This window comes from Anolis sagrei, chromosome X (genome assembly GCF_037176765.1).
Source record: "Anolis sagrei isolate rAnoSag1 chromosome X, rAnoSag1.mat, whole genome shotgun sequence".
In the NCBI taxonomy this organism is placed as follows: Eukaryota; Metazoa; Chordata; class Lepidosauria; order Squamata; family Dactyloidae; genus Anolis; species Anolis sagrei.
Genome location: NC_090034.1, coordinates 92,035,851 through 92,054,184, shown reverse-complemented (window position 1 = coordinate 92,054,184; position 18,334 = coordinate 92,035,851). Strand labels below are relative to the sequence as shown.

General features: G+C 42.7%; 1 protein-coding gene across 1 annotated transcript; it reads right to left on the bottom strand.

Moving 5' to 3' along the window:
* Positions 1–4,691: 4,691 nt before the first annotated feature.
* LOC132781592 (lens fiber membrane intrinsic protein-like) lies at positions 4,692–15,301 on the bottom strand. The gene is made up of 5 exons (XM_060785877.2): positions 15,188–15,301; positions 10,244–10,437; positions 7,917–8,057; positions 6,825–6,956; positions 4,692–5,443 (listed from the first exon to the last, which is right to left on the bottom strand). The coding sequence occupies exons 2-5, from the start codon at positions 10,407–10,409 to the stop codon at positions 5,403–5,405; spliced, it is 480 nt and encodes a 159-aa protein (XP_060641860.2). The 5' UTR covers positions 10,410–10,437; positions 15,188–15,301; the 3' UTR covers positions 4,692–5,402.
* Between the last annotated feature and the right edge of the window lie 3,033 nt (positions 15,302–18,334).

The following is an 18,334-nucleotide window of genomic DNA, read 5'->3' as shown; positions in this document are numbered from 1 at the left end:
TATTTATTTATTTGGAGTGCTTCTACCCCGCCCTTCTCAACCCCCTTGGGGGGACTCAGGGCAGCTTACAAAAGGCACAATTTGATGCCCAACAATTCACAAAATACAATATACAAATTACAATATAGTGACAACAGTTATAACTAATTAAAACAATCAAATCAATACAATAGCAGCAATAAAATCATCTTGTGGTCAATGTTCGCCAATTCATAAATCCATAATCCATCCAGCATTGTCATTGTCCTTTCCTACTCTAGTCGTCATTGTCTTTTATCCATCTGCCAGCTTACCCGAAGGCCCATATCCAGGTTTTTAATTTCCTTCTGAAAGAGAGGAGGGATGTTGATGACCTAATTTCCCCGGGGAGTGCATTCCACAGGCGAGGGGCCACCACCGAGAAGGCCCTGTCCCTCGTCCCCACCAGTCTCACTTGTGACAAAGGTGGGGCCGAGAGCAGGGCCTCCCCAGAAGATCTTAAACTCCGAGGTGGGACGTATTTATTATTTATTTCGTGTACTTCTACCCCGCCCTTCTCAACCCCCGAGGGGGGACTCAGGGCGGCTTACAAAAAGGCACAATTTGATGCCTACACAGTAATACAGATAAAAAATAAACAGCAATTAAAACAGTTATAACAGTTAAAACAATCAATATATATCACAGTTAATCAATAAAAACTAATCTTATGCTCAGCACTTGCAACTCAGAGTCCATAATTTCATTCCACATTTTCCATTCCTATCGGTCGTCGTCATCCTTTATTTATCTGCCAGATTGCCCAAACGCCTGGTCCCAAATCCATGTCTTTAATTTCCTTCTAAAGGAAAAGAGGGATGACGATAATCTAATTATTTGTTGTGAACCGCTGTGAGTCGCCTTTGGGCTGAGAACAGAGTATATAAGTAAAGTAAAAAAAAATCCCTGGGGAGTGAATTCCACAGGTGAGGGGCCACCACCGAGAAGGCCCTGCTCCTCGTCCCCACCAATCTCACTTGTGATAGAGGCGGGGTCGAGAGCAGGGTCTCCCCGGAAGATCTTAAACTCCGAGGTGGGAGATAGAGGGAGATACGTTCGGACAGATACCCTGGGCCGAAACCGTATAGGGTTTTGTAGGTCAAAACCAGCACTTTGAATTGTGCTCGGAACTGGATCGGCAGCCAGTGGAGCTGACATAGCAGGGGGGTGGTATGCTCTCTATATGATGCTCCGGTGAGTAATCTAGCTGCCGCCCGTTGGACTAATTGAAGTTTCCGAACAGTCTTCTAAGGCAACCCCACGTAGAGCGCGTTGGTAATCTATTCGGGATGTAACAAGAGCGTGGACCACCGTGGCCAGATCCGACTTCCCAAGGTACGGGCACAGCTGGCGCACAAATTTTAATTGTGCAAAAGCTCTCCTGGCCACCGCCGAGACCTGGGATTCCAGGCTCAGCGATGAGTCCAGGATCACTCCCAAGCTGCGAACCTGCGTCTTCAGGGGGAGAAGGAAATTAAATGGGTTGATATGGCCAGTGACAATTGCATTCTTAACAGTGGTCGTTCACCCAGTAGTTGTTCTTGTTTATCCAATACCAGTCTATAAGTGTTAGCTAATTGATACATATGGATCAGAAACCTGTTGGTGTCCTATACATGCAGAAGCGAGAGATTCTGCAGATTCTGTCAGTTCAAGTTTGTAGAAGCAGAGTTGGACATATGGCAGTGAGGCTTTCAAGCCCTGGACCAAGCAGCATCCAGTTGTGGTTCTGCAAGTTGCTAGAGGTCTGTGGGAGTAACCTCTGCTCTCTTCTCCAGCCACAGAACTGTAGCTGGGATGGATGGCCAGGAAATGTGCTCCCAGAGCTTGAAAGAGGCGCGGATGTGTCTGTTTGGATGGGTCACAAAGAGGCAGCAATTATCCCCTTGTGCAACATCCCAAGAAAGACACAGGCCTGTAAAGAAAGAAAAGAGGATCCCAGCCAATGTGTAGGTGTTGCAGTTGTACAGCAGTATTGAAAAAGTGAATCAGCCATCAAGCTGAACATCATTCGGTCCACACAATGGCTTCGCCTGATGGATCTTCCTGCGCATGTAAGACTCAAAATGCCTTTTATCAGCAAACTTACTGATCACTACATAGAATCATAGAATCACAGACTTGGAAGAGTCCCCAAGGGCCATCCAGCTCAACTTCAATCTGCCATGCCGGAACGCACAATCAAAGCACCCCTGAGAGGTGGCCATCCAGCCTCTGCTTAAAAAAAATCTTTTCAACAATTAGCTTTTTAATAAGGAATGATGTCCTACAGGACAGACCTGGAAGGGGCAATGGCAGAACATTTACCATCTGTTGCTCACACAGAATCACTGACATCATCAATTAGTTGCAGACCATTCTGAAAACTGACATTCTGCTTCCACAAGTTTTGGGTGGCTGTCCTCAACTGATATTGCAAACCCCAGGCGAAGGTACTGCCTATCGGCCACAACTCCCATATTTCAAGCTCTGGGAGCACAATGCTGACATTAACTTACCTTTGCCTCCTGATTTTAATAAGTTTGTGGCTTTGATAAGCCGTATGGTCAAGGCCCTGGACCTCCCAGCTCCCAAAGCCTCTGGTGCAGTGGAGGACCCCATGTTTCCCTCATATGAGCAGCAAACTCCCTCCACCTCTGCCCTCCCACCGTTGCCTTACCTGCTTAAATTAGCCAAAGTGGACGATTTGTCGCCAGCTTCTGTACCGGCAATTCCAAAGCGCATTGATACCATGTATAAGATCGATCTAGCAACCGCTGACTGGGTGTTGCGCCCTACTAGGTCTAACAGTGTTGTTGCCGAGGCTGCAAAGGCTAGACGTCCCAAAGGGACCACTCTGTCCCCTTTTGGTCATTTCTGTTGTTCATCCCTGTGTGTTTCTTGGACACACAGCACATCACATTTCTTATCTCAGCACAGTTCATAGAGCAGTTGTTCTTTGGCAGCTGACATGCCTTCAATATTGATTGCGATTATTGTCATGATTGGTCCTGAAAAGGCCCGTTGATTGTTTTGCTTGCTTGTTTGCATGCTGCAAGTCGCTTCTGGTCGCTTCTGGAGTGAGAGAATCAGCTGTCTATGGAGACGTTGCCCAGTGGATGCCTGGATGTCTTGCAATCCTGCGAGGAGGCTTCTCTCATACATATATCAGTTAAAACAATTAAATCACCTCATAAATACATATAAAAACCATAAAAACCATAAAAACTATAAAAACTATAAAAATCTATAAAAAAACCCAATGTCTTCCAGTCCAATTCTTCGTCCATTTACATCATCTTAGCTGTTCCATGTTTTGTATTACAATTATGTGTTTACCTGGTCACGCGGAAGCTCCAAACGCTTGCTCGAAGAGCCAGGTTTCCACTCTTTTCTGAACAGTCAGGAGGGAGGGGGCCGATCTACTATCCCTGGGAAGGGAGTTCCACAGCCGAGGGGCCACCACTGAGAAGGCCCTGTCTCTCGTCCCTGCCAGACACGCAGGCGGGATTGAGAGCAGGGCCTCCCCAGATGATCTAAGTAGATGATGAAGATTTCCTGATGTTGGAAAGATTCTGGGAGATGGGAGGGGGACATTTGAATTTGTAATTTAGGATCAGAAGTTCTATTTTGCGATGATTCGGTCAATTCACACCAATGAGGAAACTGGTGAGGCTCGTTTTTCTGTCATATTTGGGGTGGGGGGGGGGGGGCAGCTGTTGGTGTTTGAGTACACACACACAAAATGCAAAGTAGGTAGGTAGGTAGGGCTGGCACTTCAAGTTTCAAAAACAAGAAAAGTCCTAGTACTGTTAGCGGAGTAAAATAAAATAAAAACATTCAAAATGGCCTTTTAACTCACAGCTCCTTCAAAATGCATGCCCACCCACACCTCTTTAGCAGAATTTAGAAAATAATAGTTGGAATAAGAAGACAAGATAAGAATGATGTCGAAAGAAAAAGAATTTATTTATTTTTCAAAAAGCTACTGCTAGCACTCTGAGTCCTAAGTCCCAGGCAGGAGCACTGCACAGGAACAGAAATAAAAGAAGAGATACAAATGGAGCTACATGTTTTCTTCCCAACACAACACCATGCCATAAAATGGAGGCACTTCATGCAAACTATATATATAGACCAGCTTGGCCAAAAGCCATATTATCTGTTTTCTTCTTCTGATTGACTATGGCTAGACTAATGACAAAAAAACTGTGTGTAGCTGCTTTTGTCAGTCATCATTATGCCAGTCACTGCCCCCAGGGTGACGAAGTACTACTATCACAAAAGAGAAGTCCAAATCAACAAATCCTTCTTGAACTTATCTGAAAGATCTGGCAGCTTGTGATTCATTCCAGTAAATCTTTGGCGGGGTCTTTCCTGGTTCGTATTACAGTGGGTCAGCTACCAAATCACCAAAATTATCCGAAATCCAAATCCATCTGTGGTATTTTGCCTACCCTTATGTACCTATAGCCAGATGCTCAATCACCTTCCAGAACCCCTGGGATGTCCTAGAACAGCGATCCTCAAACTTTTAAAACAGAGGGCCAGGTCACAGTCTGTCGCGATCCAGACGCCTTTAAAGAGCCAGACACAGGGATAAACTCAAAACAAAGTTTATTAAGGCAACAAAAAGGACTCAGGAACACTTACTTCAGTGTTCCTGGCCACAACTTAAAGTCTCTCTAGCAATTTGCAGTGCAAAGACTTAACTTGGCAAATAACCCGGATTAAACCGGGATATAATCCGGGATAAACAAAAGTTCGAGCAAAACGCTCCAAAAATACACAGTTCAAAATAGGCAAGCAAACAAAAAGCTGAGAAGCAAAACTGTTGTCTAAAATCAGTCCGAAGTCAAAGGAAGTCCAATAGAAGAAGTTATAGTCCAAAAAGCAGCGTCATCGTCCAGGCAATCCGAAGTCAAAGGAAGGGTGGGAAGCCAGCATGAAACAGGTGAGTTTGTAGTTATATAAACTACTGGTGTCTCACCAAACTAGAAATCCCAGAATTCTACAACATTGAACCATGGTAGTTAAAATGATATCAAATTGCATTACTCCTACAATGTAAATGAAGCCATAATTTCTCATGGTAGAACTACGCACAACACTTGTTCAAAGTATAATCTAATCCATCATTTTGATGTCTTTTTTGCAAAAGCAAGGTTGAGACATTTTATTTTGTTTGTATATTGATTTATTTCAGCGTATATAAAACCTGAGATACTTGTCCACTGTTGTTAAAACTCTTCAGAATTCCTCAGAAATTTTGCCTGAGGAGGTTTTGTATCTTCATTCATGTTTACTTCTTCATGGTTTGCAGGACTTTGTCCATTGATATAATACAGAAATAGCATCTGAGCATTAGTGCAGCTGACAATTTAACACCATCATTTTCCTGTTTGCTATATCACTGTTACAGTTTGCACTTTGGAAGCAAGCACACCTGTCAGGAGAAAATATATGCATGAGTAAGATAATAAAGATTGCAACAGTACAATAACTCCATATCTATGATATCATCATGTTATAAGTATATGGTTTTATTACTTGTTAATCAAAGTCCTCCTCAATTGATGCCCCACCCAAAATTGCAAAATTGGAGTATTTTGAGGTGTCATAAGCCTAGTATGCCTTGCCAAAGGATCCTTAAAAAAGAAATAATAAATTTTTGTTTATTATTGGTCTTCTCAAAAACTGTTTATTAAAGGTTACCTGTCTGAGGGTGCTTCCAGACAGCCCTTTAACACGGGAGCATATGTGTTTTAAAAATGCGAATGTTCCCAGGTCCCCACCCACACACACCCAAGAAACAACAACAACAACTTTATTTTTGTACCCCACCTCCATCTCCCCAAAGGGAGTCGTGGTAGCTTACATGGGGACAAGCAGAATCAACATAGTTAAAATATCAACATATGTTGTTTAACAATTACATGAAGCCATTGGGAGAGATCATCCGGAGTTTTGGGGTACGATGTCATCTGTACGCAGATGATGTCCAGCTCTATCACTCCTTTCCACCTACCACTAAGGAGGCTATTCAGGTCATGAACTGGTGCTTGGCCGCTGTCTCGGACTGGATGAGGGACAACAGATTGAAACTAAATCCAGACAAGACAGAGGTACTCCTGGTCAGTCGTAAGACCGAACAGGGTACGGGGTTACAGCCTGTGCTGGACGGGGTCACACTCCCCCTAAAAGCTCAGGTACGCAGTCTTGGAGTTCTCCTGGATTCATCGCTGAGCCTGGTGAAGACGTGGCTGTGGAGTCAGGCCTTCAAGGAATGAGACAACACCATAGGACTCTGGGTGGAAGTGGATATAGATCCATCTTAATAGGACGACTGACCACTGTAGTTTTATATTTAGTGTATTTTAAAGTTGATGTGTAATTTGTGATATATGATATTTTAATGAATGTATATGTTTTTATGGCTGTAAACCGGGCTGAGTCCCTCAACGAGGTTGAGAAGCTCGGTATACAAAACTGTGAAATAAATAAATAAATAACATAGTTAAAATAGACAACATCAAGTATTGGTGAGAAAACCTTGGTGGAGACACCTTTTCACCACAAAAGGTGAACGTTTCTTCTAAAGGGGTCAATTTCTCTCACTTCCTGTTGTCTCACCACTGTTCTTAACTATGTCAGATGTTTGTAACTCAGGGACTGTCAGGTGTGCTTCAAGCTCATTTAGGAAAGAGATGGTGCACAGTTCCCCACCGAGGGCTAGTTTAAAAATGTGGTACTACAGAACTCAATGTGTAGGCAGGCGCAGGGTTAATACTATGAGATTTTGGGACTTCTGTGGTGCACATACTCACCAGCTAGGAGGAAGAAAGGAATGGAGCCCCATCCCACACCAAGAGACCAGTCATACCATGTCCTGAATATTCTTTGGTACTGCTCAGAGTATACACCTGTAAAGGTAGCCATGGCAATCAGAGCACAAAGGCCTAGGGACAAAAAGAGAGAAAGGAAATTGTGTAGGACCATGCATTTATAAAGAATCTATCCTCCTGTTTCACCAAGATAAATATATCCTGTGATTTTTGATGTACCTCTCAAATATTGGCTCCACATTTCACCTTCCCACCTTTGTGCACTACAGTAGCAAAGAGTGGTCCCAAATTTCTGCCACTTATAATATACAATAAACAACCACTGGGACAAAAGAAATTCTTACTAATCTATGAACTTGGGACATTAGAGTAGGCTTGTTCAGTGTGGGAGAAATCAAAACTTATATTGCTCTAGGACAGTGTTTCTCAACCTGGGGGTCGGGACCCCTGGGGGGTCATGAGGAGATGCCAGAGGGGTCTCCAAAGACCATCAGAAAACACAATATTTTCCATTGTTCATGGGGCTTCTGTGTGGGAAGTTTGACCCAATTCTATCATTGGTGGGGGTCAGAATGCTCTTTAATTGTAAGTGAACTATAAATCCTAGTGACTCCCAAATGTCAAGTCCCCAAACTCCACCAGTGTTCACATTTGGGCATATTGAGTATTCATGACAAGTTTGGTCCAGATCCATCATTGTTTGAGTCCACAGTGCTTTCTGGATGTATGTGAACTACAACTACAAACCTCAAGGTCAATGCCCACCAAACCTTCTATAGTTTTGTTTTCTGGCTCTCGGTTTTTCTGTGGAACACCCATGAAATTGGGAGCATGATCCATGTAGTCAAAGTTCTGACTTTTTATTTATATTGCTAGGTCTGAGGCAGGTGATTTGAGAATCAAAAAATGTACATAAAGTTAAGTAGTTTTATAAACCCTCACCTCCTAAAAGTGTTTTTTCCCCATATGTTTGGATGATATAACCTTAAATGACACCATGCATCTGAAAAACAGTCTAGAAATACTTTTAAATACATTTTAGTAAATAAATGTGAATCTGGTTAAATATATTACCTGCTATAAAGCTGGCGATAGCAGATACCTTGACCATGGATTTAGGGTGAGAGCAGCAAGACAGGAAACAAAGGCCAAAGAAGGAGACAGCTCCAGCCACTGCTGCCATCAGCATGAAGGCTCTTGTGGCATGGATGTAGTCTATAGGAAGCAGAGATTGTAAGGAAGGTGAGCTAACAAACAAGAGTGGGCATTGTCAACATCTTCTCATTTAGTTTCTCCTTCTCCCTATTTAGTCTGGCAAGGTCACCAGCATCCTGGAACTAGACCTAATGGTAGGGCCAATCTTGCCATCATGGTGATGAAACTTTCATGCAACACCTGTCTCAATGGTGGAATACAAATAGGAAAAAATATAGTAGAAAGCCGATGGTGGCTGACATCTTCTTAGTGGTACCAGCAAGTGTACTTTATCTCTACCTGGGGATTTTGGGGATCATTGCAGGGGTTGCTCTTCTTTTTTTTTTTTTCTGCTGCAAGAACTATGACAGCCACATTCAGATGGTGATGGGGGTGGTACAGAAGAGTCACGCTTATCCGACATAAATAGGCCAGCAGAACGTCGGATAAATGAAAATGTCAGATAATACAGTCTCCTACTGTTACCCGTCCAATGCAGTGCTAGACACCTAGAATACTAACAATATGGTCTCAAAGGGTTAAGGCAAGGCAATGCTTTTGGGCTAGAGCAGCCCAGCAGGATGTTTCTGGATGTGGAAGAGGAGCGTGGAAATCACAGAGAGAAGGGGGCAGACGCTTCCGCTTCCAGTCCTGCCTCTTTTTCCCCCTTTGCTCCCTCCTCTTCCTTCTTGTCTTGCCTTTTTCACTTATTGGGAATGGAGAGAGAGTTGGGGAGTGCTTCTTTAATTGAAGGGAAATGCTGGGGGGAAAGGTGGGCATCGGAGAAGAACATTGGATAAGACAAAATGTCAGAAAAGTGAAGGTCAGATAAGCGAGACTCTACTGCAGGGGTCCTCAAACTAAGGCCCGGGGGCCAGATATGGCTCTCCAAGGTAATTTACCCAGCCCCTGCTCAGGGGCAACCTGAGTCTGAAATGACTTGAAAGCACACAACAACAACAACAACAACAACAATCCTATCTCATCAGCCAAAAGCAGGCCCACGCTTCCCATTGAAATACTAATGTTTTTATTTGTTAAAATTGTTCTTCATTTTAATTATTGTATTGTTTGTAAGGGCGGGAGGGGGGGGGGGTTTGCACTACAAACAAGATATGTGCAGTATACATAGGAATTAATTTATGTTTTTTTTCCCCTAAATTATAATCCGGCCCTCCAACAGTTTGAGGGACTGAGACCTGACCCTCTGTTTAAAAGGTTTGAGGACCCCTGCTCTACTGTATCTAGTAATGTTCCCATAACCAGTAGACATGGGCAATCTGTGGTTCTAAATTGTTCTAAAGTACTTACAAATCTAGAGGGAGCTGGTGCTTGGCTTCTATAGTATTGGAAAAGTTCTGGTGGTGAAAATTTCAGAATTCTAACAAAACTTTCAAAATTTCATTATTATTTCATTATTGGCAAGTTTTATGACAGACCCAATTAGGAACTGCCATTTACAATGAAATTTTGAAAGTTTTGTTAGAGTTCCATATAATATTGCAGTGGCATGTTGAATCCTGGGGCTGGTGAAAGTAAGAGAGTTCCACATGTCGATTCCTCACACAACATACATCCACATAGGAACTGTGCCTGCAGCTCACAGCATGTGCCAGTAGGATCAGATTGTAAGATGACTCACACTAAATGACAATTGACTTGTGTCTCCATTGATAAATTATCTAATTGGTGTCTGTTTCTCAATCTAATGTGCAAAAGAGAACATTGTTGTCTTCAAAAAAAAGTACATTTTAAACTGCTTGGCCCCATTTTTGGGATCCTAACTTAGTTATTCAAGGAGGGACACTTTGAATTCTCAGTCAGGAAGCTCAGATGCTTCAGAAAACTACAAATTCCTGTTTGTGCTGGATTCTACCATGATGGTTGTGAATACCAGTAAGTAGTAAAGTACCACAGAATCCTCTGCTACATATAGGTAAGTTCTGACTGATGAAGAGCAGGGATTTCCCAGCAGAAAGATCAATGAGGGGAGCCTTGGAAATATAGCAGAGTTGCTGTTACTGTAGTCACAGAATATCTGAGGGTTAGTCCACCAGCTGATCCACAAACAGAATAGATATCACAATTCTTAACCTCCTTTTCTAGGTGAATAAAGAATGGAATGCCTGGGTTTTGAGGGAAGGGAATGTTGCAGTCTAAATTGATGCTGAGAGCATGCATTGCTGGTAGTAGTGATAAGATCTTACCTGGTACATCCATCCCAAATAAATTACATGGCAAGCCATTGAGACAAACTTTCCACAGTCCCATGTGAAGCTGTCCTTGCACCCAGAATTCTGAGGCCAAGGCAGCAAGGAGCAGTGCAAAACCAATGAAAGAGAAGACCCCAGCACTGATCCTCAGGCAACTCATGGTGGATGATGGCACTTTGGGGGTGAGTCTGAGGAAAGAAAGGGATGTTTAAATTTTGTCATTGTGGGTCACTGGAAGAGATGAGGGAGCAACCTTTTTGTTGCCTTTGAGACACACAAGGATATTTGCAAGGGACCCAGTGAAGTTTTGACTCTGTCTTTTCCTCTCCTCTGCTTTAGTTCCCCCTGTTCATAGGTTTCCCCAATAGTGTAGATACCTTCCTTTGTATTAGTTTTGGGTGGAGCTTAAAACCCAGAGGCCAGCCTTAGTTGGTCTATTCCATTTCCCTGTATAGAGATCTCTTGCTGGACTCCTCCCTCTCTACAGTAGAGCTACTATGACTTAGGCTTGGGGCTGTCTGGTAACCCCAGGCCAAGAAATTCAAACAGGCATCCTTAGTATTTTTATACCACCAGTCGAAAGGCCAACAGAAGATTATGACCAGTTTATGCTTCACAAGAAAGAAGGTTGAGATGCACCAGAGGCAGAAGAATCCAGAGAGATTACTACAGCCAGCAAAGGCTCCATTTGTAACATATTGTTTTAAGCTACCTTATGATAGTCCTGGGTGGAGTTAGCCCTTTATTAATCTTGTTTACAGTAAACTCGTTTTGGATATCTTTTCACCTTGCCTAAGGTGCCTTTGTTTGCTAAAGGTCTTAATCTTAACAGAAGGTATACAGATAGCCCACGGGTAAAGCCAGACACTATAGTTTTTCCCAAAGGCTCGGGAGTGCCATCACAGACCCCAACTCTCTATTAAAAATTATGTCTGAAAAACTGGTCAAAAACCTTGAGCTCAATTATTTTAGTACCGTATATATGCAAGTATAAGCTGACTTTTTCAGCACGTTCCTTCCTTCCTCTCCATCTCCTCTACCTTTTTATTGCTCTCCTCTTTCTTCCCTCTTTTCCTCCTTGTCCTCCTATTTTTACTCCATCTCCTTTTTCTTCCTCTCCTTCTCCTCCTTCCTCTATTCCTCCTTCTCTTGCTTCTTTTTCTTCCTTCTCCTCCTCTTCCTTTTTCTTCCTCTCCTCCTCCTCTTTCTTCCTTTTTTTCCTTTTTCTTTCCCTCCTTTTCCTCCTTCCTCTATTCCCCTCCTCCTCCTATTTTTGAAATTTACCAGTAGCTGCTGCATTTCCCACCCTAGGCTTATACTCGAGTCAATAAATTTTCCCAGGTTTTTTTTGTGGTAAAATTAGGTGCCTTGGCATCAGGTCCATAGCAGGGGCGGGGGGGGGGGGGGCTTCAGCCCCCCCCCCCCGGGTGGCCTGCGAGAAGGCCTTACTAGTACATTATTTAAACTGTTATTTTTATTCATATCATGATCTGATCACCATGATCAATATATCCCATATGCATGGGGGTATTGGGATAATGATACAAAAGGTTGGCTAGGGTAGATCCTGAGTCGTCGTCGTCCCCGAATCAAGCTCAGCCCCCCCCCCCCCCCCCCCCCCCAGAATCAAAATCCTGGCTATGGGCCTGCTTGGCATATATACTCAAGTATATATGGTAATTTCTAACCCCATTATTTGGTATTACCACAGCTCAAAAATGCTCCAATGCAGCTAAAATAGGACTAAATCTGAAAGTGGCATCACATTGCAGCCTGCTGGGAAGTGACAGAGCTCAAAATTTTCCTTATTCCACTTCAGTTGCTCACTCCTGCCACACCACTGCCTATTACTTTTGATAGAAACTGTGCTTCTCATCTAAAGAGTCACTGCCTTCTAGTGGCCAAGAGCAGAGAAAGGACCAGTTGGTGCCAATACAGCTGTCTGAGGTGGCCCATATACTGTGGTCTATTGCATTGCTTCTTAACCTGTGGGTCCCAATCCCAAATGAGGTGTCCAGTTTGCAGTAGAGTGGGGCTTCTTAAACTTTTTCCACTGGCAACCTCTTTCTGCCTGAATTTTTAAATAATAATAATAATAATAATAATAATCTTTATTTTTAGACTGGGGGACTCAGGCAGTTTACACATACAGAGGCAAACATTCAATGCCTGACATATACCAAAACATTGCAGCAATAGAACATAATACAAAATAATGTGGTGCAGTGGGTTAAACCCTTGTGCTGGCAGGACTGAAGACTGACAGGTCACAGGTTCGAATCCGGGGAGAGGCAGATGAGCTCCCTCTATCAGCTCCAGCTCCTTGTGCAGGGACATGAGAGAAGCCTCTCACAAAAACATCAATTCATCTGGGTGTCCCCTGGGCAATGTCCTTGCAGACAGTCAATTCTCTCACACTAGAAGCGACTTGCAGTTTCTCAAGTCGCTCCTGACCCGACAAAAAAAAGCATTATATTAATCAAATAACATTAAATATCAAAATAAAAACATCGAACAGCTAATCAGTAAACAAATACATTTAAAAGCATTGTTATCAATAAGACATCTGACATAGTCATAATAAGAATAATATATCTCTCCCCCACTTTTCCCCCATTTTTCTTTTTCCCTTTTTCCCTTTTTTAAGAGAAGGGTGTATAAAAAGAGGGTGCAGGTAAAAGCAAGGTTACATTGAAATGAAGTGTGCATAAATATGAGCACCAATGGAAATTAAGTGTAATCAAGGTCTTCCAAAAAAAAAAAACCCAGCTGGGACCTGGTCAAACACTGTTTTAATAATTATAATAGCAATAATAAACCTTGACAAAATCACAATCTGTCAACTGCAAAAGGCCATCTTACTTGGATCTGCATGCATCCTTCAAAAATACATCACACAGTCCTAGATGCTTGGGAAGTGTTGGACTTGAGATTTTGTGATACGAAATCCAGCATATAGATCTCATTTGCTGTGACATACTGTACTTTTGTGTCAATAAAATAATAATGTTATTTCTCATCCTCCTCTCCTTGTGGTTCAAGGCGGATTACAATATAACTAAAATACATAATCATTATATAAAACAGACATTGTAAAACATATTTCTGCAACATACATATATTAAAATACACAGACCAAAGATTACAATATAGTTAGTAGGCATGATTTGTGATCCATAAAAATGGTGATTTATAGTGATTTAAAAAACTAATAATGTTTATATAAAATTGTAATAATAATTTATAAAACTGTAATAATGTAATAATGGGGCCCCCTGGTGGAGCAATAGGTTAAATTGCTGAGCTGCTGAACTTGCTGACCAAAAGGTTGGCAGTTTGAATCCAGGTACTACACAATATACCAGATTACTTGTAAGGTATCAGCACAAACACAAAACAATCTATGCGTAATGTCAAAATGTATTATCAAAAACGCATATAGTATTCCATTTACCAAAATCCCCAGTACGTAGCTCAATTCAGTGGTACACAGCAAAATCAAAAGGAGCGGCCGCTCTCAAACGTAACAGATCTCGGTCTGGATAAGGATTTCACTGTATATAGGCTTCAGGGATACATTCAATAAGAAAAGTCATATAAACAAAGTAAGCATTGAGTCATGAGGCTATATGTAAACTGAAGACAATAATGAAGATGGAGCGCCACTCTCAAAACAATCTTCATGGAAAAAACCCAAATCAAGTCCAGTGAAAATGGAGCACTGCTTCTCAAAATAAGTCTTCAAAGGAAAAGTTCAAATGGCATTCAACAGGGGTGCCCGGGTATTTTTGTACCCTGTTTCGGAGAAAGCAATCCCCTTCCTCAGGAGTTGATAAAATCAGCAACTCTAGACTCTTATATCATGCCAGATAGCTTATACAAAAAGTGACTCTGCTTGAAGTAAATTCATTGAATCCAGGAGCAGGACGAGCTCCCGTTGTTAGCCCCAGCTTCTGCCAACCTAGCAATTCGAAAACATATAATGACAACATGGAGTCTGTTCACCTTTCTATCTGGAAACAATTGACTGATGTTTCCGTGCACCAGTATTTCTCAATCTGGGGGACCCCTGGGGATGGGGTTGTGAGGGGTTGTCTGAACGGTCACCAAAGACCATCAGAAAACACTAAATTCTGTTGGCCTTGGGGTTCTGTGTGGGAAGTTTGGCCCAATTCTCTCATTGGTGGGGTTCAGAATGCTCTTTGATTGTAGATAAACTATAAATCCCAGCAACTGCAACTCTCAAATGTCAAGTCTCTTTCCCCCAAACTCCACTAGTGTTCACATTTGGGTATATTGAGTATCCGTGTCAGGGTTAGTCCAGATCTATCATTGTTTGATTCCACAGTGCTCTCTGGATGTAGTTGAACTACAACTCCAAAACTCATGGTCAATGCCCACCAAACCCTTCCAGTATTTTCTGTTGGTCATGGGAGTTCTGTGTGCCAAGTTTGGTTCAATTCCATTGTCGGTGGCGTTCAGAACACTCTTTGATTTTAGGTTAACTATAAATCCCAGCAACTACAACTCCCAAATGACATAATCAATCCCCCCCCCCCCCCGCCCAAGCCCACGGGTATTCCAATTTGGGAATAGTGGGTATTTGTGCCAAATTAGGTCCAGTGAATGAAAATGCATCCTGCGTATCAGATATTTACATTACAATTCATAACAGTAGCAAAATTGCAGTTATGAAGTAGCAATGAAAATAATTGTATGGTTGGAGGACACCTAAACATGAGAAACTGTATTAAGGGGTCGCGACATTAGGAAGGTTGAGAACCACTGCTGTAGATAGGTAGATAAGCTTCTGGCTACTGCAGAGGTTTTCTACTAGCCAGTGCTGGCAATACTCAGCTAGTTGGATTTTGGGTCTAACTCAGCAGCTTCCTTTCTCCCTGACTGCTCTTTGCACCCCCTGCAGGGATATGTCCTCACCTGTCTTAGAGTCACCTTGTCCTTTCTTCAGATGCAAGTAGCCCTCTGGAAAGTGTCACTGGCATATTCTGGCTTCACGACCCAGAAGACTTTACTTTAAAGGGACGGGCAGGATTGACCCATCCTGTCACGTGCTAACACTTTTACGGGTGACACATATTTGTGCTGTGCTTTATGACCCATTAACTTCCCTTTACATTTCCTTTCTCAACTGCTGACGTCACTCAAAATATATTCTGTCTGTTTGCTTTTTTGAATCTAGTCATTTGCAGAGGAAGAATATAATTTTTCTTTCATTTTAAAGAGGATGAGGTAAAGTCAAAGAGAGAGAATCAACGTGGTGTCAGAGAAAATTGCGGTGTAGAGGTTTGAGTGTGGGACTGGGATTCCAATAGTCCAATCCCCTCTATGGCCATAGAAAACCACTGAGTGACTCTTGGATCAACATGATGGCAAATAACAACATAGAATCAAATGACAACTACCAATTACATGGCTATATTGGAATCTGAGAAAATATTCCTCTATATATCAGTACAGAAGAATATGAATGTATGAGGGTAGAATGAAAAGTAATGCCCCCACTTTCATTACTTGGGTTTGGATGGGAATATTTTAATAAATCAAATGCAGAAATAATTCTTAGAAGGTGCTCTTTAACTACCACTATTCACTTTTCCACATAATCACCTGACAATTGGATAAATTCCTGCCAACGATGAACAAATTTTCTGAAGCCGTTGCGGAAGAAGTCGACACTCTGTTTCCGCAACCAGCGTCTCACAGTTCTCTCAACGTCTTCATCAGAAGCATAATGATGTCCCCACAGATCTTCTTCCATTATAGGGAACAGATGGAAGTCAGCTGGTGCTAAATCTGGACTGTATGGAGGATGTTTTACGATGGTGAGATCCAGTCTCTGAAGTTTCAAGTCTATCAGTGCTAAATCTGGACTGTATGGAGGATGTTGTACGGTGGTGAGATCCAGTCTCTGAAGTTTCAAGTCTGTCGGTGCTAAATCTGGACTGTATGGGGGATGTTGTACGGTGGTGAGATCCAGTCTCTGAAGTTTCAAGTCTGTCGGTGCTAAATCTGGACTGTATGGGGGATGTTGTACGGTGGTGAGATCCAGTCCCTGAAGTTTCAAGTCTGTGCACTTTCATTTCAGGTGCCAACATCCTGGGTACCCATTGTGCACAGATCTTCCGATAGCCAAGCAAAGCAATAATTTTTGTTAAATGCTGATTATGTTTGAAATTTCTCTCTGAGTGATACGATGATCGTCCTGAATCAATCTGTCAACCTTTTGCTTGTGAAACTTGGTGGTTGCTGCCACAGGACATCCAACTCTTTGTTTGTCACATAAGTCAGATGTTCCCACCTCAACATCTTTAAACTTACTCACCCAATGACGCACAATACTCACATCAACACAATCACCCTAAACAGCTTGCATTTTCTGATGAATCTCCTTTGGGGTGGCACCTTCTGTTGTCAAGAATTCAATAACTGCACGTTGCTTAAGTCGCATTGACTGACCGTCTGCTCAGAGTTCCATACTTCTCACTTTAACAACACAACCATTCAATGCTAAGGCTTCTTGCCAAAATGGAACTGTAGAGGAGAGTCTACTGAACAAGCCAGTACCTGCCGCATACCAGTACTGCCATCTGTTGAGGAGTTACGAAGGTGGAGGCATTACTTTTCATTCAACCCTCGTAATAACCCTTGATGTATCATTGGGTAATATCAAAGTCCACAGTTTGGCCCAAAACATACCCTTAGTTTATACATGAAGTCAACATTTACATGAGTATATACAGTAATTTCTTTTTCTTCCATCTGGGAAAATTAAGCCATGTCCTCCATGCTACTGAATGGGGTCAAGCTTGTTTTGGGAAGAAACACCTTCACTGTTCATGTGAGTAAGAAGGCACTGGATGGGCAAGAGAGGGGCAGGGGGTTGAGTGGGAGAGTGAGTGAGTGGGGGCGGGCAAGTGAGCTGGTAAGCGGGGGTGGGCTGGCAAATGGGGGGCAGGTGATGATATGCATACAAGGAGAGGGGTGCTGTGTGTCCCTTCTGGCACACATGTCATAGGTTTGCCACCACTGCTCTAGATAGTAGGACCTGAATCAGTAGATTTGGGTGATGACAGATGAGATTTTGACAAAATGTTAGAAAGAGCTTTTAGAAGATATTTTACTTACTTAGGTGATCCGTCATAGCCTGAGGATGATGGTCCTCCAAGTCTGGTGTCTTGGCAATGGGTTCGTAGGTGGCTGTGGAGCCCTATTCTTGATCCACATGTTCTCCTGCAGTGAGGACATCGATTTCCAGTTGGCTTGATGCACCTTCCTCTTGGCACTTTTCTCCCTTTTGCCCTCCATTCGTGCCTTTTCAAATTCTGCAGCATTGCTGATCACAGCTGGCCTTCAGTTAGAGCGCTAAAGGGCCAGGGCTTCCCAGTTATTGGTGTCTATGCCACAGTTTTTAAGGTTGGCTTTAAGCCCATAGTCACTGAGAACTGGGAAGCCCTGGTCCTTGTGTGCTCTAACTGGAGGTCAGCTGTGATCAGCAGTGCTGTAGAATTCAAAGAGGCACAAATGGAGGGTAAAAGGGAGAAACGTGTCAAGAGGAAGGTGTGCCAAGCCAACCCTGGCCAGGATAGCCTTCCACCTGGAAACTGATGTCCTCACTGAGGGACAACATGCAGATCAAGAACAGAGCTTCACAGCCACCTACGAACCCACTGCCAAGACACTGAACTTGGAGGACCATCATCCTCGAACTACAAGGAATCACCCAAGTAAGTAAGTAAGTAAGTAAGAAGGGCAAGGTATAAATATGATAAATAAATATTTGCAGTGTGCATAGGAATTTGTCCATGTTTTCTTCAGTTAGTTCACACAAATACTTTCCATCCATCTGCCACTGGCCCAGTTTGTCTGTCAATTTTTACAAAGCAATGCGGCCCCTGTGTGCAAAAGTTTGCCCATGACTGATATATATACATTATATAAAATATATAGACATTTCTTGGGGATCCACAAGAAACCTTTGCTTCAAAAGGGGCTCCACCACTGAAAAAGTTTGAGAACCCCTGATCTATTCAATGCGTTCACCATTTCCTGTCTTTACTGTTGGGG